Raw genomic sequence first — 23,457 nt, 5'->3', positions numbered from 1 at the left:
GGTTTTATCCCTCATTTCAAAGACAGCTACTCCAGCAGCACAGTGCGCTCATGGTAGGGCATCAGCTAATTCCTGCTTAAGGCCCTGATTCTGCAACACTCACACAGATGTTTAACTTTAAGCCCGTGAAGAGCCCCACTGAAGTCACTGAGAGGGCTCACATGCTTATAGTTAAGCACTTGCCTAAGAGAGAAGAAAGACAAGCACCATCTGTGGAACCACCACTAGCACTTCAGGGAGAACCTTTGTTTTTCTTTGAGGTCTCTTGCTGAGTACTGAGCCAGTACAACCGTGCTTAGTCTGTAAGACTGGATGGCAGGACTGCTATTCATGTGCACATGCGAGTACAATGGAAATTTACATCTTTTTCCCATCAGTTTCCCCACAAACAGGTACACTTGATTTTTACGCAGTGACGTGTGTGAACACTAGGAAATGGCGATGAATTGTACACACATAGGCAACCAAGCTAATTTGCAAAGCCAGTGTGCAAACATCTCTCTGTCCCCAGTGACTACTATGGTAAGCAGTAGAGGAGATGAAGATAAAAGGATTAGAGGAACATGGGAAAAGCTTCTGAGACAGACGAGCTTTGGACTTACTTTCTGGGTTTGCTCTCCATGCTCTCCGCCACGTGGTATCCGGGTTTACACTTATAGCGGCAGACAGAACCCACGTCATGGTTCCCTTGCAGGCACCGGGGCACCAGCAGTTTGGCATTGGCAACCACGTGAGGTGCATCACACTCCAGTTTGCAGTAAGCTTCTGGGAGTGACCAGAGCCCATCCTCCAGGCAGGTCAGCCATTGACTCAGTCCTGACTCCATGAGAGAGAAGCAGAGCATGCTCAGAACACAGGAGAATTCTAGCAGGACTCCCTGAAGCAGACACAACCCTATGGGCATGGAAATCAGCAAGAGCTGCTCTTATACAGTCGGATGCCATTGCCAGTGAAGACAATGGAAAGAAACTCATTGACTTCACTTGACATTAGGTCAGGCCCTTACTGAAATTGACCATTTGAATGCAGTGGGAAGTCAATGAAACAACCCCTAGAGAAGGAGGGACACCTCTCTATAAAGGAATTTGACAAGCTCTTTAAACTTCCTTCACATCCTCCTTAAAACTCTCCTCTGCTGTGATGCCTGTGGAAAACTCAGCAATGACTAGATAGCTGGTTTATCATGCCAGTCGCAATCGCCTTGTTTCCTCATGTGTTCCCCTGTCTGTTTGTTGTAGTCACCTGTTGTAACTTGTCTTAAACTGGCAGCTCTGTGGGACAGGGGCCATCAATTTGTTACAGTGCCTCATGCAATGGAGCCATGATCCCTAACTGGGGCCCCTAAGTGCTATGCAATTAATACATCATCAATAAATAATAATAATAATAATAAATAAATTCTATCATTCTCCTTAGGGGCTGTGTCAGTGCTTAACTGTCATCACAACTGGTACCTCAGAAACTCCAAAGATAAATGAATAGGAACAGTCAGACAAGGGATGGGAAATGTAGCACCATCTTCCAACACATTTCTACACCCTCATATCTGGTTCCTGTGCTGGACAAAATGGAGCCCACCCAGCCTGGAGAAGTGAGCAGAAGTCTGTTCTGGCTGGCGTGGTATTCCCACAACTCTTAGCTAAGCTTAAGATGCTGTGCTGGCGGCCCCTCCGACGTTCCCGGAGGGCCTGTGTCCCAAGGAGCTAGTCATAAGGTTTCTCCTTACTTTGGCTCTCCTGCAAGGTAGTGCCCATGACTGTTGCCACACAGATCATATAATCTATCTTTAGTATTTATTATTATTGATCTAATGCCCACCAGGATGCAAGGCACTTCAATGAAACTATGAAGCCAGCAGGTCCCTGTCTTAATAGCTTACAATCTAAGTTTACAATCCAGTGCTTAGTGAAGTTGATGGGACTCTCTGATTTTATCCACTAGGCAGGCATTGTTTCAGCCACTGGAGAAGACCATGGCGTTCTATGGATGGGCCTGCTCCTCTTCCACTGAAGCCGAAGCAAGTCTTCTGCTGACTTCAGTGGGAGCAAGAGCAGGTGGAATGAAAACAAAGACATCTGTATGAACTAGGAGGTTCAATCCTGCCCTCCTTTGCAGCTGAGCAGCCCCACTGAAGGCAACAGTGTTGTGTAGGTCAAAATTTGGCCTGTTGACTATAGGCATTCTCACACGCTGCACTGCTCAGTTCACGCTGGGATCTGCAGGCATGCTCACTGTCAGGAAAATCAGATTCATTGACTGTGGTTTGTACTTTCGATAAAAAGAGGAACAATTTTCCTACATTTCAGCTATAAATGTCTCGCTAAATAGGACACCCATTAAAATGATTTATTGTAGGTGATGCTAGAGTGAATAAGCTAGTGGAAACTCACACAAAGCCCCAGTGCTTGGAATTGTCAGGACAATAACCCCCAAATCCCATCCATCTCTGTCCTGTAGAGACAGGAATAGCAGCTCTCTTTTGTTACCTTGGCTTCAAACCACAAATTAGGGATTGAGGGAGGTGGTGGGCAGGAAGCAACATATGGAGTCATAATGCCATAGACTGCAGTAGTGGCCTCTGTGGCTACAAAAGGCCCTGTGCTTCCAGGAGTCTAGTGCCACATACATACACATGCCCCTCAGCTAATGTGCCATTCTTTGATTTCCCGTCTGACTGTCCCCAGCAAAGCCCTCCCCCAATCCCAATTTGGCCAGCTGCACTTCTGCTCCACTCCTGCCTTCCCAGATCTATGTAAAGGGGCTAACAGAGGCTGCACAATCACATGGGAGGGGACATTCCCATGGCTTGAAGTGGCAGGCAGCAAGTGGCCATGGGGATTGCCATTAGTACTGGGGGGGAAGGAGACAGATAAAGCACATCTTCCCAGGTGGCCTCAGAAGACCTAAAGCCTGCTTGGCTGGCAAAGTCAGAACAACACTGGTAGGGGTGGAGAGGCAAAGCTCAGCTCTGAACGGAACAAGGGTGGACACTTGTGGCATCCCGTACCTTGAAGCTTAGCTGGCTTGATGCAGGAGAAGGAGCAGCGCTCCAGGAACGTAGTCCCGGTGGGGCAGGAGAACTCAGCATAGTATACGTGTGACTGGTCAGGAACTCCACAGTCCACGGGGTTGCAGGTCACGGATCTGTCCCACCTCCCGGAGTTGCATGTCAGCAGAAACTCTTTCTAAGAAGAAAACATGCCTGCTTCTGATTTTTACGAATGAGTTGTAGTCTAAAGGTAGGTCTACATGGCACAGACCTTATGGTGGCATGTAGAGTAAATGCACTGCATGCTCCCCCAGCATGGGTATAAAAAACAGTGTTGACAGTGAGGCATAGCTTCAGTGAGGAGAGTAAAGACAAGCCTGAACCTTATCAGTATGTACCCTACATGGCTCTACACACCCGTCTACATTGCTGTTTTTAGCAGTCTAATGTCCCTTTGCCTCCCCACTGCAGGGAAAGATTCCAGCAGCTCCCCACAGCTGGAGCCTTTCACTGATGTGTATAGCTACACATTGCAGCATGGACGCAGCTTGCTTGTCACTGCAGTGTGTAGCGACCCGTACCCTACACACTGCCGCCAGTGGTGTGCAGCATAGACACAGCCTAGAAGTTACTACAGTGGCAAAAAGGCTGGCCTGGGTTTCAAAGAATAGCAGCGTCTCTCCCTTCCTTCCTCCACTGGGACACCATGCTCAAACCGTCCCTTGTCCTGCACAAGGCATGTGCTCGTGTTGCCGTCTCTGGGAGCACAATGCATGTATGGCCCCATGCTACACAATGGGGCCTTTGCGGTAACGTATGGGTCATCTACATTAGAGATGTTTGCAATCAATTAGTAGTGTGGCGGACTTCGCAAAACACATGGTTAGCACACAGCTCCTAAGCCAGGCTGTAATATGTTAGAAAATGTGACTTGGTCTTTTCTACGCTGCAAAAAAGAGCCTTATTTTAACCACATCAGAGGACAGCCATATTGTAAGTGGGTCTTCAAAGCTTATTTTTCTATTCTGTATGGACCCACAGACACCTGGGAATTTGGATGACTCGATAACCAGGTAAATAAACACACTTAAGAAAGCCCCTTTACACAACAGAAGAACCACCTGAGACTCTGGTTACGATCTGTCAATCACATTATAACTCTGATCACGATCAGGTTCGAAATGTGGTACACCCATGTTGTGTGTGTAGTCAACCATGTTACAACCTGGCTGCAAACTCACTGAACAGCTGCAGAACAAACAGGCCCTGACATATGTAGCCCAGTTCAGGGGCACGGTTAAATTGTGGCTCAGCATGTGCACAATGCAAGATGGAGTCACATTTTAAACAATGTTTTTTCTATAGTGTAGAAATTGCAATGCAATATCTATCACTGTGGCGGAGGACATCTGAAAATGCACTGCACCAATTTTAAAGCCACCTATAATCCTTTGACCCTTGCACGGGGAAGGGGGCTGGATGGGATAACCACTTGGATTTTCCCAGAATGCACTGAAATAAATCCAGTTGCGTGGCACATGGGTTACCATCTAAAAATGTGTGGATGTAGTGAGCTGCATTAGCTATAACCATAATCCTGGCTACATGAAGCACGATTTCTTCTGCAGCGTAGACGAGGCTACATGCAGCAGCATAGGACAGTGACACTTACCTGCCCAGCAGCATGGGAAATCACAACAGAAGCATTCCCAAAGCATCACCGTCCCACCAAATGCTCACCCAATAATGGAGACCCCACAGCTACCACTGCCCTGTGATGAGTTAGAAGAGCAGTGCTAGTCTGCAAAACTCACCACAGGCCACCTGCCACATCCCATCTGCTGGGTCACAGCCTCAAGCCCAGCCCTGCCCATACACTTCCCATTTGACTGCCAAATGTTAAGAACTCCCACCAGGCAGATTTATGTTGTGTGGCTTCATTTTAGAGACAAAAAGAACATTTTGTTCCTCTTGAGAATGGACCAGTGTGTGTTATGGGACCTGCCATCCAGTGACATCTGCCTCGACCTACATAGGGATTAGCTGGAAGGCCACATGATTAATAGAATTTTCGGAGAGACAGGGGCCAAGCAGCCTGTCTAGATTCATCCATCTGCCTGATTAATCTTCGTACTCTAATAGTTCTCTAAGTGCCCATCTAACTACTACTGAAGGGAAACACATTCACAGTTGCATTGTCCCTTCCAGACATGAACTGCTTCCAGCCTCAGGAAAAAGTCTCCTAAACTCTCCTTATACCCACATCTATCTTCACCTCACTTCACTCTGTGCTCTCTTGTCCGGCACTGGAGAGAGGCGCCACCCTGACAGACTCAAGTCCAGCAGTCCACACTTATTGGTACTGCAAATACAGTATGGATTGTGCCCAGCGCCCTGCCAAAGAGACTCTACCTCCACCTACAAGAATCATTTCTAGGGTAGTTCAATATCCAGGCCCTTCAGTCCTTGGTCTCCCAGCTAACAAGGGAGCTAGCGATAGTGGTGGCTTAAAACACAGACCCTTGCCTGCTCGGAACTAGGCCAAATTCATGTCACACAGACTAGTACCAGTGACTGACAGAGGAAGAAAGGCTCCATATCCTATTACCTAGCTCCTCATCCAGATTCCTTCAAACGCCTCTCTCTTAACCTACTTTTTTCTGATCAAAACACAAGCAATTACCTTACCCTTTACAGTGACAACACTCTGGAGACACCTGTCATTCTAGTCTCTCCCTCCGGAACTGTCATGGACTCATGTCATCTGTTTCTCTGATACGCCACCCAGAGTACTCTCTGGGACTTCACACACTGCCACAACCATCACCTCCGCTTGGTGTTCAGTTCCTCGCTGGATAATACGCTTGTCTAACAGACTGAATTTGCAAATGCGGTATGTGGCAATTTAATTCATTCATCGGGACTGGCCCTCTGGGGTACAGAGAGCAGTATATTGCGATACAAGGGGTTGTCTGCTCATCAGCCGCTTCCGTGCTAGTGCTGCTGGGAAAGCTGGAGGGTGTGGCATAGGATTGACCCACAGGTCGCCGGATAAATTCAGAAGTGAACTGAAGCATGGGCAAGAGGGAGTTTAGCTGGTCTGAATTCATCCCTGATGTACTTCCACTGACTTTAATGGAGTTCCATCAGAGATGACCTTGAGTCTGAGGGCTTGTCTACATGGGGACATCCAGGAAAATTAATCTGAATTAAGGAAAAATGTGAATTTGAAGTGGATTATTTAAACCTCACTAAACCCCTGTGTGGACACTGTTAATCAGAATTAAAGTGACCTTAATTTGGTTTAATTCACTTTGAAGACTGAGGGTACATCTACACTACAGGGGGGAGTCGATTTAAGATACGCAAATTCAGCTACGTGAATAGTGTAGCTGAATTCGACGTATCGCAGCTGACTTACCCCGCTGTGAGGACGGCGGCAAAATCGACTTCTGCGGCTTTCTGTCGGCGGTGCTTACTCCCACCTCCGCTGGTGGAGTAAGAGCGCCGATTTGGGGATCGAGTGTCGCGTCCCGATGGGACGCAATAAATCGATCCCGAGAGGTCGATTTCTACCCGCCGATTCAGGCGGGTAGTGTAGACCTAGCCTGAGGCGCCTTTAATTCTGAATTTTGGTGTTCACACAGGGATTTCATGTGGTTGAACTAATCCACTTCAAATTCACACCTTCTGTTAATTTGAATTAACTTTCCTGGATGTCCCTGTGCAGACAAGCCCTAAGAGAGAGCACGGGGGTGTAACTTGCTGGGTAAGGGGATTGCTGGAGGGAAAGCAGCTAATAAGGAAGGCAAAGGAAGGTGTACATTCAGGTAGCTCCCCTCACACACTGCTTTTAATGTACAACTTTGTGTATCCTTTTCCAACCCCTCATTGTGCAAATGACACCAATTTAGATATGCTCTCACTCTGGTAGACTCCCTTATGCCCACTTACTGATGTCAGATTTGCACACTGTGATGAAGTGGGGAATCTTCATGATATTTTGTCTGACTATTGTGTGTGGCTCAGTTTCTCCTAGTGCTGCATATTTAACAAGGAGGTAGGGAAAGGGTGTTTGCTCTTTGCAGAGACACAGAGATCCAAATATGACTAGCAGAACTTGCAGTAGGAAAGGCAGACCACAGGGAAGCAGCAGGATAATGGTGGCTGCTTTCTTCCCTTCTGGTTCACCTCAGCCCCACACCCACGAAAGAGACTACTACCAGGGGAGAGGTGGGGATGAGGCACCTCTCTTCTACATTCCAGAAGAAATCAAATAGAGGGGTGATCCTGTACCCATGACAGATGTGCCCCCTTATTGAAAGTGTTCCTGTATTTGGTACCCTGAAGAGAGATTTCCAGGAAAACTTCTCTCCTCACCATCCCCAGGAGTATCTTTACACCCTGGGGGATCACTCTTCACTTCACAATAACATCCTTCAGTTTGGCTTGACTGGGAGCCCCGGTGCCAAACAGACCCCAGACTGACAGAGCAGTAGGTGGCACAGGTCAGGACTGAGGTGCATTAGCAGGGTTGTGAGGGGCCCAGGTTTGGAACAGCAGTGTGCCATGGATTGGGACTGAAGGGCACTGGTCTTGCTGAGAGTGGTGGTCCTGCACTGGACTAAAGCAAGGAGTGCTGTGGGTCAGGACTGAGGTGCACTGGCAGAGCTGGGGGTGCCCCAAGCAAGCTGGAAGGAGCTGGGTAGCAGCCTGTCTCAGCTAGCAGTCACTCAGTCAGGTTGCATGGTTATTTCCACCAGAACTCACCTCCCTGGGGCTCAGACCCTTCCCGCCGCTGGACTGGAGGACAAATCCCTTTTCACAGGCAACAGCGCATTTCATGTGTCCTGGGCCACTGGACGTGCAGTTCACCAAGGCATGGTCGAGCTGCAGTGGCATGCAGCTGCCCTGCTCCCCACAGGTCCAGCGGGCACAGCTGTAGAGGAGACAAAGGTGGGAGAAGAGAATCAAAAGACAGGTCCCCATGGTGGGGAATCCCAGCGCTTCTGCAGAAGGAGGAGCTCCTCCCTTGCGGCATCACAAGGGAATGCCCTGTGTGCCAGCACCGCTTGGGATGGGTCAGCACAGTCGGTGTCCAGGGCTCCAATGTCCAGCCCAGGACGCGTTAGTACAGACAACGCTGTGGTTGGATTTGCGGTTCTCTCAGATTGGCAGGCTGTAAAGTTCAGCTCATTCTACACCGGCCCCTTTGGTTTCCTAAGGGAGACGCTGGATGGCAGATGGTTAACACTGGGAGTTTCCCTGCAGTCTAGTCCTCAATTAATCTGCAGAGGTGGCAGCACCAGTGGAAGGATGGAGTGAGGGGGCTCAAACCACCCCATATCCAACAGCTTCTTATTTAGGCATGCACTCACGAAGGTTTGCTCTGGGGACAAGAGATGTGTTCTTCTGCCAGGGGTACTGGATCCCAGCATATCCCCCATTCCTCCGGCTCTGCCTTAGTTTAATCTCCACCTGCTCCCAGCACACAAACTCCCACATACTAACAGTTAAGGCCCCGGTCTTACGCTTGGGTGAGAGGCAGTGCTGTCTAGTGGAGAGAGAAGTACAGTGGCAGCCAGGGAACCTAAGTTCTGGTCCCAGCTGTTCCCCTGAGCTGCCATGTGTGTGACCCTGGACTCCTCACTTCACCCCTCTGTGCTTCTGTTTCCCCTCTCAGCCTTCATCTGTCTGACCTATTTGGGTCGTAAGCATTTTGAGACGTGGACTGCCTCTCGCTATGGGTATGTGCAGCACCTGGCGCAATGGGGCCCTGATCTCAGTTTTAGCCGCTAGGAAGCAGTGTGAATCAGACCCGTGAAACCCTGGGGAACAGCATTTTAGTTAACGAGACTGCGCAGGCACCAAGATCAGCCCACGTGAATCCAATCTCAGGATCAGGGGGCATGCCCAAGCGGGCATGTTTTTCAAAGCCACATTTCCAGGACATTATGGAGCTGTACAAACACATAATAAGAGACAGTCTAGCAAGAGCAGGCTTTGAGTGCAAAAGGTAAAAATGGCAAAAAAACAACAACCCACATGACAATTTTAAAAGATCGAAGGTTCCTTTTGCAGGCAAAGGGATTGTTCCAATATTTCCCCCCCGAAGACTGTCCCTTAGAAATGCTGGGCCAGATCCTCAGCTGTTGTCAATCAGTGTAGCTCCGCTGACTTCAGTGCTGAATTTATGCTACTTGAGGATTCGCACCATTTTTTCCCATCAGCTCTTCATTAGAAAATAATAAGGGCACATCCTGAGAGGCGCTGAGCATCTTGCACTTCCATGGGAGCTGCAGGTGCTCAGCATCTCAAAGGATCAGGACATAAAATGATGCTGCTTGGGGATCTGCTTCCCACCTCTCTGCATCCCTACGGGGACCCTGCTGGCCCTAGGAAATCAGAGCCCCCTGGAAACTCAGAAAAGCTGTGACAGCTGAGTGGAGATGTACAAACAAGGGGCTTTGAGGGGACCCTATGGATTTTAAGGAGCCCCAACCCTGCCTGAAAGAATCCCAGGACAACCCACGGCCACAAGTGGAGCAGTGAGTTGCTCGATGGCACACAGCCCCCACACAAGGGATCTCCCAGACGTTTGGGTTTACTCTACAAAAGTGTAAGCTGATGCAAGCCTGTAACTCTGTCATGTGTTAATGGTCGTCAGATGGAAATGGGGGCAGGGACTAGGCTACCGAGCAAATCCCAGGGGAAATCACTCATCATTTAGTTACACAAGTTAAAACAGTACAGTGCTCATCTGTGCTCACACACAGTCTCCCACGTACTCTCACACCTACCCCTGAGCGACACAGTGCTCATCTGCACTCACGCACAGCCTCATGCACTGACAGCCACACACAGTCTCTGTCACACACACGCTGTCACACCTATCTCAGAGCGAGCAATACCTGCATCGGGGGAGGGAGATCTGTGTTTCGTATATACTGTGACAACTCTTGTATAGCTTGTCATATTATTAAAGGGGGCTTTGAGGGGACCCTATGTTTAATTAAAACATCCAATCACATTCAGACACACAAATATATTGGGGTCTCTCGAGTTCCTGGCTATCCTGTAACCACTCAAGCAGCCTTCCTCCCCTAGGGTCACTCTTGTGTGCGGGCACCACCCCAAAAAACCCCTTATGGAGACCTGAGCAAACCCAACATACATGTAGCCAGCTCCTGCAAAGGCTGTGTCAGCAAAGCACTGAGCTGAGGGGTTTGTGTACTGGACACATATCCACTGCAGCTAAATACATCCTGGACTGAACGGTGTGTGGAAAATCAGGCCAGGTCTACACTTACAACTCAGGTCAACATAGCTACAGAGCTCAGGGCTCAACACCCCTTGAGTGCCGGAGCTATGCTGACCTAACTCCTGGTGTAGACACAGTTAGGTTGGTGGAAGAATGCTTCTGTCATCCTAGCTACCATCACATAGGGAGGTGGTGTTCCTACAGTGACAGGAAACCCCCTTCTGTAGCTGTAGTCTGTGTCCACACTATGGGGTTACAGTGGCATAGCTCTGGAGCCATGGCTATACCACTACAGTGTCTGTAGCGTAGACATGGCCTCAGACACTCTCCCTCGTTCCTCTCAGCCCATCTTCGCTGCTCTGCGACTTCTCCTGTCCCTCTTCTCTCCCCACAGGACCATCTCTGCTTTGATTCAGCACCGCAGGACCGGCAAGGAAACTGTCAAGTGGCGGTGTTAAAAAGGGAAATGTGCTAAAAACTGAATATGGAGTAACTATGGGTCTAGGATTTGGGCTTTACCTACTCTTGACAGAAGGTGTCCTTGCTACTGTCATAACTATAAAGAGAAGGGTAACAAAGGGGGGGGAAGGCTTTTGTTTGTGCTCTTTGTTTTGGTGGTTGTTCACTCTTGGGACTGAGAGGGACCAGACATCAATCCATGCTCTCCAAATCTTTCTGAACAAGTCTCTCATATTTCAAACTTGTAAGTAAACAGCCAGGCAAGGCGTGTTAGTTTTATCTTTGTTTTCTCAACTTGTAAATGTACCTTTTACTAGGGTGTTTACCTCTGTTTGCTGTAACTTTGAACCTAAGGCTAGAGGGGGGTCCTCTGGGCTCTTTAAGTTTGATTACCCTGTAAAGTTATTTTCCATCCTGATTTTACAGAGATGATTTTTACCTTTGTCTTTAATTAAAAGCCTTCTTTTTAAGAACCTGATTGATTTTCCCTGCTTTTTAGATCCAAGGGGGTTGGATCTTGATCCACCAGGAGTTGGTGGGAGAAAGGAGGGGGGATGGTTAATTTCTCCTTGTTTTAAGATCCAAGGGGTTTGAATCTGTATTCACCAGGGAATTGGTGAGGAGTCTCTCAAGGCTACCCAGGGAAGGGAATTAGCACATTGGGAGTGGTAGCAGCGGACCAGATCTAAGCTGGTAGTTAAGCTTAGAAGTTTTCATGCAGGCCCCCACATCTATACCCTAAAGTTCAGAGTAGGGAAGGAGCCTTGACATGGTGGCAGAGTGGTGGGATCATTTTAAACCAAAAGCCAGTAAGATTTTTTTTCTCCTTTCTAGCTGCTTAGAAAGCAGAGCTGAAGGTAGATGCATATCTTATCTCTCCTTGCCTGAATGCAGAGGTGTTAAGTTTTTTTTTAACAAGGGTCTTTGTTAAGAGAAGGGTTCAAACAGTGAGCAAACAGCTGGCAAAAGGTATTACAAGCTGAATTGTTTTTTTTCTTTCTACCTCTCGGGGATAGCTAGTTAGAAAGTCTCTGTTACCTAGCAGCCCTGAGCTGAGTGCATCTCAGTTTCAGTGAACTGCAGAAGGGGTGTGACCCAGCCCAACAAAGCAAGAAAATGAGTACCAGTGACACCGCTACTAAACAAGAGCTGGTGAGACTGGTGGCAGAAGAAAGTGAAAAATATCATAAGAGACTGCTCAAAATAAATGAACTCGAGAAAGCAGCTACTGAAAGAGAAGAGAAAGCCAAAGAGGAGGCCCACAAGAGAGCTATGGAGCAAAAAGAAAAAGAGATGGAGGAGAGAGAAAGAGAGAGGAAGCATGAACTGGAATTAGCAAGGGCTAGGCCGGATATACCGGCCAACCCTAGCAACCCCTCTCCAGGTACCACTTCCCATCCCAGAAAATTCCCCACCTACAAGGCAGGCGATGATACTGAGGCCTTCTTAGAAAATTTTGAAAGGGCCTGCCTTGAGTACAGCATCACTACAGACCAGTACATGGTAGAGTTGAGGCCGCAGCTCAGTGGACCCTTAGCAGAGGTGGCGGCTGAAATGCCTAAGGAACACATGAACAGTTATGAACTTTTTAAAAACAAGGCCAGAATCAGAATGGGGCTAACACCCGAGCATGCCCGTCGGCGGTTCAGAGCTCTAAGGTGGAAACCAGACGTGTCATTTACCCGACATGCCTACCACATTGGGAAAAATTGGGAGGCCTGGATATCAGGAGCAAATGTTAAATTTACAGAAGAGTTGCCCTTCCTAATGCAAATGGAGCAGTTTTTAGAGGGTGTTCCTGGGGAAATAGAAAGGTACATCCTAGTTGGGAAGCCCAAAACTGTAACCGAGGCGGGGGAGATTGGAGTCAAATGGGTGGAGGTGGCAGAAAAGAAAAAAACTAGTAGCAGTTGGAGCGAATATCAGAAGGGGCAACCCGAAACAAAACCCTACCACCGGGGACAACCCAAGGCCCCACCTACATCCCAAGGGAAACCCCAGACACCTTCTCACCCCACCCCACCAGTCTCCACCAACCAACATCGCCCCGGTGATACATTAGCAGGGCGATGTTTTACATGTAATGAACTGGGACATATAAAGGCCCACTGCCCCAAGAACCCCAACTGATTACAGTTCATTACACCACAATCACACCAAAGATCCCCAGGCCCAGATGCCTCTCTCATACCCTCGGAGCGAAGGGAAACCTTGAGAGTGGGCGGAAAGAAGGTTATCACGTGGAGGGACACTGGGGCACAAGTGTCGACTATCCACCAATCCCTAATGGACCCCAAACTCATCAACCCGGAGGCTCCGGTGAATATTCAACCCTTCATGTCACACTCTGTAACCTTGCCTACAGCCAAGTTACATGACCAGTACAAGGGCTGGTCAGGAATTTGGACTTTTGCAGTCTATGACAATTATCCCATTCCCATGCTGCTGGGGGAAGACTTGGCCAACCATGTGAAGCTAACCAAGAGGGTGGGAATAGTCACCCGCAGCCAGACTAAGCAAGCTTTCATCCCCATCCCTGTTCCTGAGCCGTCCACCAGGGCCCCGTCTGTGTTACCAGAGACCCAAACAAAGGTGGTGGAACCGGATCCCCTGCCAATGACTGCAACAGCCCTAGTGGATCCAATCCCAGAGACCCAGCCAAAGCCAGTCCCAGAACCAGAACTGGCAACACAACCAGCGCCAGAACCATTGCCAGCACTGAGTACAGCGTTTGCAAACCCGTCTACAACTCCAACGCCAGAGGGCACCAGCGAGCCTGAACTGGCAGAAGCAGCAGATAACCCTACCCAAGAGGCTCAGCCAGAGCCTGAAATACCACATAGTGTAGCGGACAGCGGTTCACAGTCAACGGAAACAGCCTCAGCACCTGCATCGCTTTCAGAGGGACCAAGCCCAAGTACACAGTCTAAGGAGGAACTGATGTCTCCAGCATCAAGGGAACAGTTCCAGACCGAGCAGGAAGCAGATGACAGCCTTCAGAAAGCTTGGGCAGTGACACGGAGCACCCCGCCGCCTCTCAGCTCTTCTAACCGATCCCGGTTTGTTGTAGAACAAGGACTTTTATACAAGGAGACTCTTTCTGGTGGACACCAGGAAGACTGGCATCCTCAAAGACAGGTTGGTAGTTCCCACTAAGTATCGGGTAAAGCTCTTGAGCTTAGCCCATGATCATCCCAGTGGCCGTTCTGGGGTGAACAGAACCAAAGACCGGTTGGGGAAGTCCTTCCACTGGGAGGGAATGGGCAAGGACATTGCTAATTATGTCCGGTCTTGTGAGGTGTGTCAACAAGTGGGAAAGTCCCAAGACCAGGTCAAAGCCCCTCTCCAGCCACTACCCACAATTGAGGTCCCATTTCAGCGAGTAGCTGTGGATATTCTGGGTCCTTTCCCAAAGAAGACATCCAGAGGAAAGCAGTACATACTGACTTTCATGGATTTTGCTACCCAATGGCTGGAAGCAGTAGCTCTAAGCAACACCAGGGCTAAAAGTGTGTGCCGGGCATTAGCAGACATTTTTGCCAGGGTAGGTTGGCCCTCCGACATCCTTACAGATTCGGGAACTAATTTCCTGGCAGGGACCATGAAAAACCTGTGGGAAGCTCATGGGGTGAATCACTTCGTTGCCACCCCTTACCACCATCAAACCAAGGCCTGGTGGAGAGGTTTAATGGAACTTTGGGGGCCATGATATGTAAATTCGTAAATGAACACTCCAATGATTGGGACCTAGTGTTACAGCAGTTGCTTTTTGCCTACAGGGCTATACCACATCCCAGTTTAGGGTTTTCACCATTTGAACTTGTGTATGGCCGCGAGGTTAAGGGGCCATTACAGTTGGTGAAGCAGCAATGGGAGGGGCTTACACCTTCTCCAGGAACTAACATTCTAGACTTTGTAAGCAATCTACAAAACACCCTCCGACACTCTTTAGCCCTTGCTAAAGAAAACCTAAAGGATGCTCAGAAAGAGCAAAAGGCCTGGTATGATAAACATTCCAGAGAACGGTCCTTCAAAGTAGGAGACCAAGTCATGGTCTTAAAGGCGCTCCAGGCCCATAAAATGGAAGCGTTGTGGGAAGGACCATTCACCGTCCAGGAGCGCCTAGGAGCTGTTAACTATCTCATAGCATCCCCCACCTCCAACATAAAGCCTAAAGTATACCATGTTAATTCTCTTAAGCCCTTTTATTCCAGAGAATTAAAGGTTTTCCAGTTTACAGCCCAGGAAACAGATGACGCGGAGTGGCCTGAAGGTGTCTACTACGAAGGAAAAAGTGACAGTGGCATGGAAGAGGTGAACCTCTCCGCGACCCTTGGACGTCTGCAGCGACAGCAGATCAAGGAGCTGTGCACTAGCTTTGCGGCCATGTTCTCAGCCACCCCAGGACGGACCGAACGAGCATACCACTCCATTGACACAGGTAATGCTCACCCAATTAGAACCCCACCCTACTGGGAGTCACCTCATGCCCAAACTGCTATACAAAGGGAGATCCAGGACATGCTACAGATGAGTATAATCCGCCCCTCTAAAAGTGCATGGGCATCTCCAGTGGTTCTAGTTCCCAAACCAGATGGGGAAATACGCTTTTGCGTGGACTACCTTAAGCTAAATGCTGTAACTCGTCCTGACAACTATCCAATGCCACGCACAGATGAGCTATTGGAGAAATTGGGACATGCCCAATTCATCTCTACCTTAGACTTAACCAAGGGGTACTGGCAAGTACCACTAGATGAACCCACCAAGGAAAGGTCAGCCTTCGTCACCCAGGCAGGGTGTCAATGTACTCCCTTTCGGGCTGCGAAATGCACCCGCCACCTTCCAAAGACTTGTAGATGGTCTCCTAGAGGGATGGGGAGAATCTGCAGTTGCCTACCTAGATGATGTGGCTATTTTTTCTGATTCATGGGCAGAACACCTGGAGCACCTGGAAAAAGTCTTCGAGCGCATCAGGCAGGCAGGACTAACAGGCTAAAAAGTGTCAAATAGGCCAAAACAGTGACTTACCTGGGGGACCAGGTGGGTCAAGGAACTATAAATCTCCTACAGGCCAAAGTGGATGCTATTCAAAAGTGGCCGGTTCCAAAGTCAAAGAAACAGGTCCAATCCTTCTTAGGCTTGGCCGGATATTATAGGCGATTTGTACCCCACTACAGCCAAATCACCGCCCCACTGACAGACCTAACCAGAAAGAAACAGCCAAATGCAGTTCAGTGGACTAATGAGTGTCAAAAGGCCTTTAACCAGCTTAAGGCGACACTCATGTCTGACCCTGTGCTAAGGGCCCCAGACTTTCACAAACCTAGTAACCACGGATGCGTCTGAGCGGGGTGTGGGAGCAGTTTTAATGCAGGAAGGACTGGATCAAGAATTCCATCCTGTCGTGTTTCTCAGCAAGAAACTATCTGAGAGGGAAAGCCACTGGTCAATCAGCGAAAAGGAATGCTATGCCATGGTGTATGCACTGGAAAAGCTACGCCCATACATTTGGGGATGGTGTTTCCAACTACAAACCGACCATGCTGCGCTAACGTGGCTTCATACCACCAAGGGAAATAACAAAAAACTTCTTTGGTGGAGTTTAGCTCTCCAAGATTTTGATTTTGAAATACAAAACATTTCAGGAACTTCTAACAAAGTGGCTGATTCACTCTCCTGGGAAAGTTTCCCCGAATCAACAATTAAAAATTGTTCTTGGAATGTCGAACATATTGTTAGTTTTTATATAATCAGTAGTATGTCTAAAGGTCCATGTGTCTTATTAACTCTGTTTTCTCCTAGAGCTCCAGGAAGAAATCACAGCCAGTGTGGAACCGGCTGTCCAACACTATCTGTGATTTGGAGGGCGTATCATAACTATAAAGGGAAGGGTAACAGCCCTCCTATGTATAATACTATAAAATCCCTCCTGGCCAGAGACTCCAAAATCCTTTTACCTGTAAAGGTTTAAGAAGCTCCGGTAACCTGGCTGACACCTGACCCAAAGGACCAATAAGGGGACAAGATACTTTCAAATCTTGGCGGGGGCGAGAAGGCTTTTGTTTGTGCTCTTTGTTTTGGTGGTGGTTCGCTCTTGGGACTGAGAGGGACCAGACATCAATCCATGCTCTCCAAATCTTTCTGAACAAGTCTCTCATATTTCAAACTTGTAAGTAAACAGCCAGGCAAGGCGTGTTAGTTTTATCTTTGTTTTCTCAACTTGTAAATGTACCTTTTACTAGGGTGTTTACCTCTGTTTGCTGTAACTTTGAACCTAAGGCTAGAGGGGGTTCTTCTGGGCTCTTTAAGTTTGATTACCCTGTAAAGTTATTGCAAGTGCTCAAGACCTTGGTTTTATGGCTCCCCCAAAAGGAAGTACCTCCAAGAGGCACAGCACCCGTTAAGCTACTCAGAGGGAAGAGCACTACCTAGTGAATCAACCACACAGCTTCCTGTAACAGCTGGGGTCATCCCCTGGCCCCGAAGGTCTCCCATCCAAATCCCAAGCCAGTTCAGCTTGTGAGAACTCACAGGTTGCTAGCACCAGGTGTTACAGCTGCAGGAGCCATCTGTGTGGAAGGAACCCACTCAGCCACCACGGACAAATACTCATTGAGCGAAGACACCAAAAAATGCTGCAGACTTATGCGTAGAACGAACAGACCTCATTGCCGACTCCAGCGACATCCCATTAGCCAAAGTTACCATGGAAACCCGCACGGAACAGCCCATTCAGGGTTAGAGGTGGATGGAGGAGGGGAAAATGGCAAGAGAAAGGACCACAAAAAAAAAAAAAAGGCTGTTTTTCCTGCACAGACCTGTTTATGAAGTGAGAAATGGTTTCAGGGCAGCCGCTGCAAATTCTTTCACTAGCTTATATTTCCATTTGCTTCCTTTTGAAAGAATTTGTTTTATGAGCACAGCGCTTGTCAGGTCATTAGCTTCCGAGTGCATCTGGTACCAATTGTAGACCTCCCTCTCCTCTCTCCATGCAGTTGTACTGCTCCATAACTGTGCCCCCAAAATACCCAAGGGCACAACCCTTCCCCATCCCTGTGTTTACCTCCCATTGAATAATCTGAGCTCTTATTCAATGTAACCTTCTCAGGTGTGGGGGGTGGGTCTTTTCTCTTGGGACATTTTCTTATCTCCAGTCTCTCAATGACAAGGAATGTGACAAGGGAATTTGCTTATTTTCTGCATGCCACCCTAAGGATGCCACTTTTATTACTACTGATTATTTGCATTGGCGTAGCACCCTGGGGCTCTAGTACTGGACCAGGACCCCACTGTGCTAAACACTATACAAACATAGAACAAAAAAGTGGTCCCTTCCCTGAGACACTTATAGTCACTAGGAGTTTGTCCTGTTTTTATTTCTCTGACACTTTATAAGACCAGGTCCATGCCACAAAGATGTTACAATCTACTATAGAAAGGCAGGTAAAGACATCAAGCTGGAAGAGGAATATTGGGGTGACAAAACTAGGAAGCCTGCAATATTGATTTCTGTGCCACAGCACCATGACGTCTGCTGCACATCTATGTTGTGACGCAACTTCGTAAGCTCATGAGCCAGCGATGCAGTGTCAGCATGCTGCGCTGCAATGATGCTGTGGAGACCGTTTAATATGCTGCTGGCCAGTTCTGATACTGAACAGGGCCTTGTCAGTCTTGGGGATGGGGTGACAAGCGTAGGCTGTGGGATCAGAACTATGCCAGCTACAATAGTGCTTAAAAATGGCTGGGTCAAAAGCTCTGCTGGCATAAACCTCAGAGGAGTTATATCAAGGGAGGGGGCTTGGCTTGGTTGTCTCCAGAATGGTATCATTGATCACAGATTTCCTTTTCAGGAGACTAGTACTCATAAAAAGAACATCATGTACTGTGGCAGCCCTTAGGATCCCATTATGCTAGGTGCTCTACAAACACACAAAAGATGGTCTATGTGTTACAGCCAGCTTAGAGGCTAGAATTTATAGCATACCATGGTTTGGCATGATTCTCAGGAACAAGTGTCTGTCCATAATGACGCATGGAATCTATACTCCTCAGCAGTATCTGTGGGGACATGCCATAGACAGCACAGCTCTGACCTCAGCGTGAAATAGATCTTTCTTTCTCTTGTTGATTATAACAGATGGATACAGCTTATCCCGTCAGCCCACTCTTGCAGTCCCATGACACTTAGATATTTTGGATGAGGGTCGTGCAAGAAAAATCAAGTAGCCAATATTATTTTTTTCCTCCATGCAACATCTCGAAAAATACTGGTGTTTGTATCCCAGCCTCTTTTGCAGCCCAAACAAATGATTTGTTGTGACATTTTGGCAAATGGCCATTTTGGCAAACAACCATGTGATGCTTTGAACCGTCCCCTGGATCTTGAGGGCAAAACTCATCAACCAAACAAAATTTCAAATCTGGAAATATCTGAAACTGCTCAAAGAGGGCTCTAATAACTGTGAAACTGTGCAGGTTTTTCAGGAAATTGGACCAATTTTGCAAGCAAAGCAAAATATGAAAACCTCAAATTTCTGAAAACATGACAATTTGGATTTTATTGTGAATATTTCAAAGAGCCCAGAAAATACTGGTGGGCTTAACCAAACCAAACAGAACCTTCTAAGGCACCATAAATCATCCATAAATCTGCTGTAACATCTGCCCAGGCTGCAGTCTCGTTGGCTGCTATCAAAACAGCCTTTAAAATTAAACCACAATTTTAACAAGTGAAAAGTATTATTAGAAGTGATTTCTATACTGCTGTCAATGTACAGGGTGATGGACAATGGAAGCTCAAGGCTACTGAAGTCATAGGGAGTCTTGGAATTGACTTCAGTGGGCTTTGGATCAGGGCCACGCTGCCAATCAAATAAGAGATGCCTACCCCAAAGCAATCTGGCAAAAACAGATTGATGGATAGATGAGGAGAGGTGATTGTATATGTGTGAGAAGTTCCTTCAGTGCAGTTTCTATTGGAAATCTCCATGGTCTTTTGCGGAAGGAAAAAGAATTTTCCTCTGGGATCTAATGCTTCTAAAGCAGTGGTGGAGATTTCTCCCCTTGGTGGAGCATGATGCAACGTGGTATGATGGTTGGGAGAGGTCTTCTCTGATGTTCTCTTTTCCCTCAAACCAAAGCAGCTTCTTTGAGGATGGTGCTTGTTCCTGTTCTGTTACTTTAATACAATTTCATTCTCTTTGCCCCACACGTTTGAGTATGTCCAGGGAGAGTTGAGCAGGGAGCATTTTTGTGTCTCCTTTTCTAATAATTATAGTACGTTCCCCATTCAAGATATCACAGTCTATCAAGGACTCTCAAGGCACCTTACAGACAATAACTAATTAAGTCTCAAAGTCCCTGTGGGGCAAGTAAGTGTCATTATCCCTACTACACAGATAGAGGAATATGGAAGTGAGAAGTGACATGACTTGCCAAACAGCTCAGCAGGGCAGTGGCGGAGCTGGGGACTAAACCCAAGAGTCCTGACTCCCAGTTGGGCCACCAGATTTCAACACTAGAGCAGGATTGGTGGGAACGGATTCCTGATTCCCTCTTTGACAGCGACAGCAAGTCTGTCACTTCTGAGGCACACACAAAGGGGCTGTGTATACACAGGGCCTCTCCCTGCCAGATGCTATAGTTGAGATTCATTGGCCAAGACCCTGAGATACTGATGACAGCTAGCTCGTGAGACTCAACCTGGACAGCATTAGAATAGCGCTTGTGGGTTATAGAAGCCACTGACAAGAACTGGCAGATTGGGGGCGTGTGTGTGTGTGTGTGGGGTGCTGCTGGATTCTCAGCTGCTTCTGATTGGCTAACGAGCAGCATCAGCTAACACCACTGATTTGTTACCCACACTTGGCTAGAAGGTTATGACCTTTTTTCTTTACAGATGAGAACCTCACTACAGTTATCCGTGCCTTTGTCACTGTGAGGTTATCTATCCATCCATCCATCCCATTTATAATACATGGTCATGCCAAGCATCACATCAATACCTATAATAGACAAACTATGACACAAACTGAAAAAATGTCTACGTTTACGTGAGTCACAATTGTTTAGTTCAGGGGTCGGCAACATTTAGCACGTGGCTCGCCAGGGTAAGCACCCTGGCTGGCCGGGCCAGTTTTATTTACCTACTGACGCAGCAGGTTCGGTTGATCGCGGCCCCTACTGGCTGTGGTTCGCCGTCCCGGGCCAATGGGAGCGGCGAGAAGCGGCGCGGGCGAGCGATGTGCTGGCCATGGCTTCTCGCCGCCCCCATTGGCCCGGGACGGCGAACCGCAGCAAGTGGGGGCTGCGATCGGCCGAACCTGCCACGTCAACAGGTAAATAAAACTGGCCCGGTCCGCCAGGGTGCTTACCCTGGCGAGCTGCGTGCCGAACGTTGCCAACCCCTGGTTTAGTTAGCTAATACTTAAAAAAATTGTTTCTGATCAAACTGAAAATTAAATTTTTATGAATTGAAAAAGAGGATAAAAATGTTGTTTGGATGAAATGAAATGTTTCATTTTGACCCTTTTTAAAAGATTTTTGATATTTTAAAAAATAAAACATCCACTTATGCAAGCCTCCAAGAGCAATTTCCATCTCTCCTTACACTGCACATTCCACCAACAAGTTGTGGTCCCTCCCCACAGACGTGCACAACCAACTAGCAAGGGTTCTCCCCAGAGCCCATTTCAAGTGGCCACAGGAATCTCATGCGGTTTATTCTCACCCCACGTGCCACACTGAGAAATCCAGCACTGAGTCATCCCCTTATGTCCCGGAAGCTCACTGACAGGAACTCCTCAAATTGCCTTCAAGGCTTCTACAAGCTGGCTCCTGGTTCCTAGGATGAAGAGGGCCTTTCCTGTCCTATTCTTTGAGTTAATGCTGCTAAATTCGACCTAAATTCGTAGTGTAGACCAGGCCTTACTGTCTTCTTTTTTAGAGCTGACCAATCATGCAGTATCTCATTTCCTCATGCTAACAAGCACGTTTCTCACTGGGAAGGCAAGTTGCCTTCAGCCCTGACATAATTTTTGACCTTCCCCCTTTCTTTTGTATTTCTAAGGTGCCTTTCACTGACATATATATGCGCTAAATGGGTAGGGGATGGTATCTAACGTAGAAGCCACAAGGCCTTGGAGGAAAAATCCCCCACCGTTGTTTACATCAACTCTGGTCCATTGCTGTTGGCAACATTAGGAGCCCAAGTGTAGAGGCCGTGCCAGCCGCTGACCTAGTTTCAAGCATCTCATTGGTTAGACTTGCTCCTAGCAGGGTTAGATGATGCTGTGCTGGAAATGGCAGACTGCTGGTGTGCCAGCCTGGTGTGCCAGCTTTGCTCTGATTCGTACCAATGAATCAATGTTAGTGACTTCTCTGGTGTAGACAGGGCCTATGTGACAATCACAAAGAAGGCTGGAGCAGGACTACTTTGCCCACCTCTCTGCCTGTGGGCAAGGAATGCCAGATCCTTGAATGTACTGCTGGAAATCGACTCTACAACCCCTACCCCTTTAAAAATGGCTTTCTGGAAGAGACGCTTTAGTCAAACACAAGTTATTGGGCTCAGTACAGGAATAACTTGGCTGAAATTCTGTGGCCTGCACTATACAGGAGGGCAGATTAGACGATCTAATGGTCCATTCTGGATTTCAGATCTATGAATCTAAGAGTCTATGACAAAGGCAGAGGCCTTTTCAGTGCAATCATGTACCCTGAGCTATGAAAATGTGTTTTTATTGTAGATTATAAATTGAGGGGAATGGAGCGAGACGGCTCAAGCATTCTGAATAGCTAACGTACAAGGCATTAAGCTCTAGAAATGGCCTGCATATAGCAGAAGAAACAGCATTGCCCACAAAAAAGCCATACATACTTATGTTTGTCTGCATTGCCATATTACGGCCCTAGCCCTGGGCATTCTGGGGATAGGTGAACAGCTTACCGAGACGAGTTCCCCAGGTGGCAGAGCTCAGCCATCAAGTCCTACATGCCTGTCACTAATGCCCAAGGAATGCCCCAGGGGTCAGTCACCGCTGCCTGAGGAGAAACAGCTGGAAGGAGACTTCAGGGCGGAGCTGGAGTCTATTCATGCCAAGTTCAAAATCCAGCCCTACAACCGAGGATTATCAAGTTCTGACTCTCTCCCCTAGAAATGTGTGGGGTGGGGTGGGGGGTCCCTCCAGGTCTGGTGACAGGCATGTGGGTGGAGCAGCCTGGAGGAAGCTTGCTGTGATGCTGCCCAGGCTGTATGCGATAAACGGGGCTCTCAGTCCCATACCTTTCACCAGTGCTAAACTAGCCTGGAACAAATGTTTTTCAAACAAACTTGTGTATCCCTTTCTATTTCATTCGCATCCCCTCCCTCTAACACTTGCCTGGCTCTTCCCATTTCCTTCCTTTGTTTCCCTCTTGTCCTTCTCCTTTTCTTTCCCTCCTCCCCCCTCCCCCAGTCTGCCTTCTCTTCCTGACCCACATATTGCCCTAGTCCTCCCATTACCACCCCCACCAAGAGGCTGGCTCTGGGGCTCTGGTTAGGTCCAGCTCTCCTTTTGAGGTTCGCCCTCTCAGTAGAGGATAGCCCAGCTTTGGAGGGGCCTGGGAGTTAACTACTGAAACCTAAGGCCAAATCATTCCTGGGTAAAAGTCAGATACTTGGGCCCGAAAGCTAAGGGAACAGCTTAGGGAACTGCAATTCTTCCCTTGCTGAACAAGAAAAGGCAAAAATTAAAAACTTCCA

At 48.0% G+C, this 23,457-nt stretch overlaps 1 protein-coding gene across 2 annotated transcripts in view; it reads right to left on the bottom strand.

Annotated features, from left to right (window-relative positions):
* The window catches only part of PAPPA2 (pappalysin 2), a 172,939-nt gene that overhangs the window by 60,653 nt on the left and 88,829 nt on the right, over window positions 1-23,457 (bottom strand). For both annotated transcript variants that reach the window (XM_034779976.1, XM_034779977.1), the window contains exons 14-16: window positions 7,760-7,928; window positions 3,008-3,185; window positions 603-816 (exon numbers count right to left, since the gene is read on the bottom strand). In XM_034779976.1, coding sequence (XP_034635867.1) covers window positions 603-816; window positions 3,008-3,185; window positions 7,760-7,928 — 561 coding nt within the window. The remainder of the gene's footprint in view (window positions 1-602; window positions 817-3,007; window positions 3,186-7,759; window positions 7,929-23,457) is intronic.

This window comes from Trachemys scripta, chromosome 8, assembly GCF_013100865.1.
Source record: "Trachemys scripta elegans isolate TJP31775 chromosome 8, CAS_Tse_1.0, whole genome shotgun sequence".
Lineage (NCBI taxonomy): Eukaryota > Metazoa > Chordata > Testudines > Emydidae > Trachemys > Trachemys scripta.
This window is presented reverse-complemented; position numbering and strand designations above follow the sequence as displayed.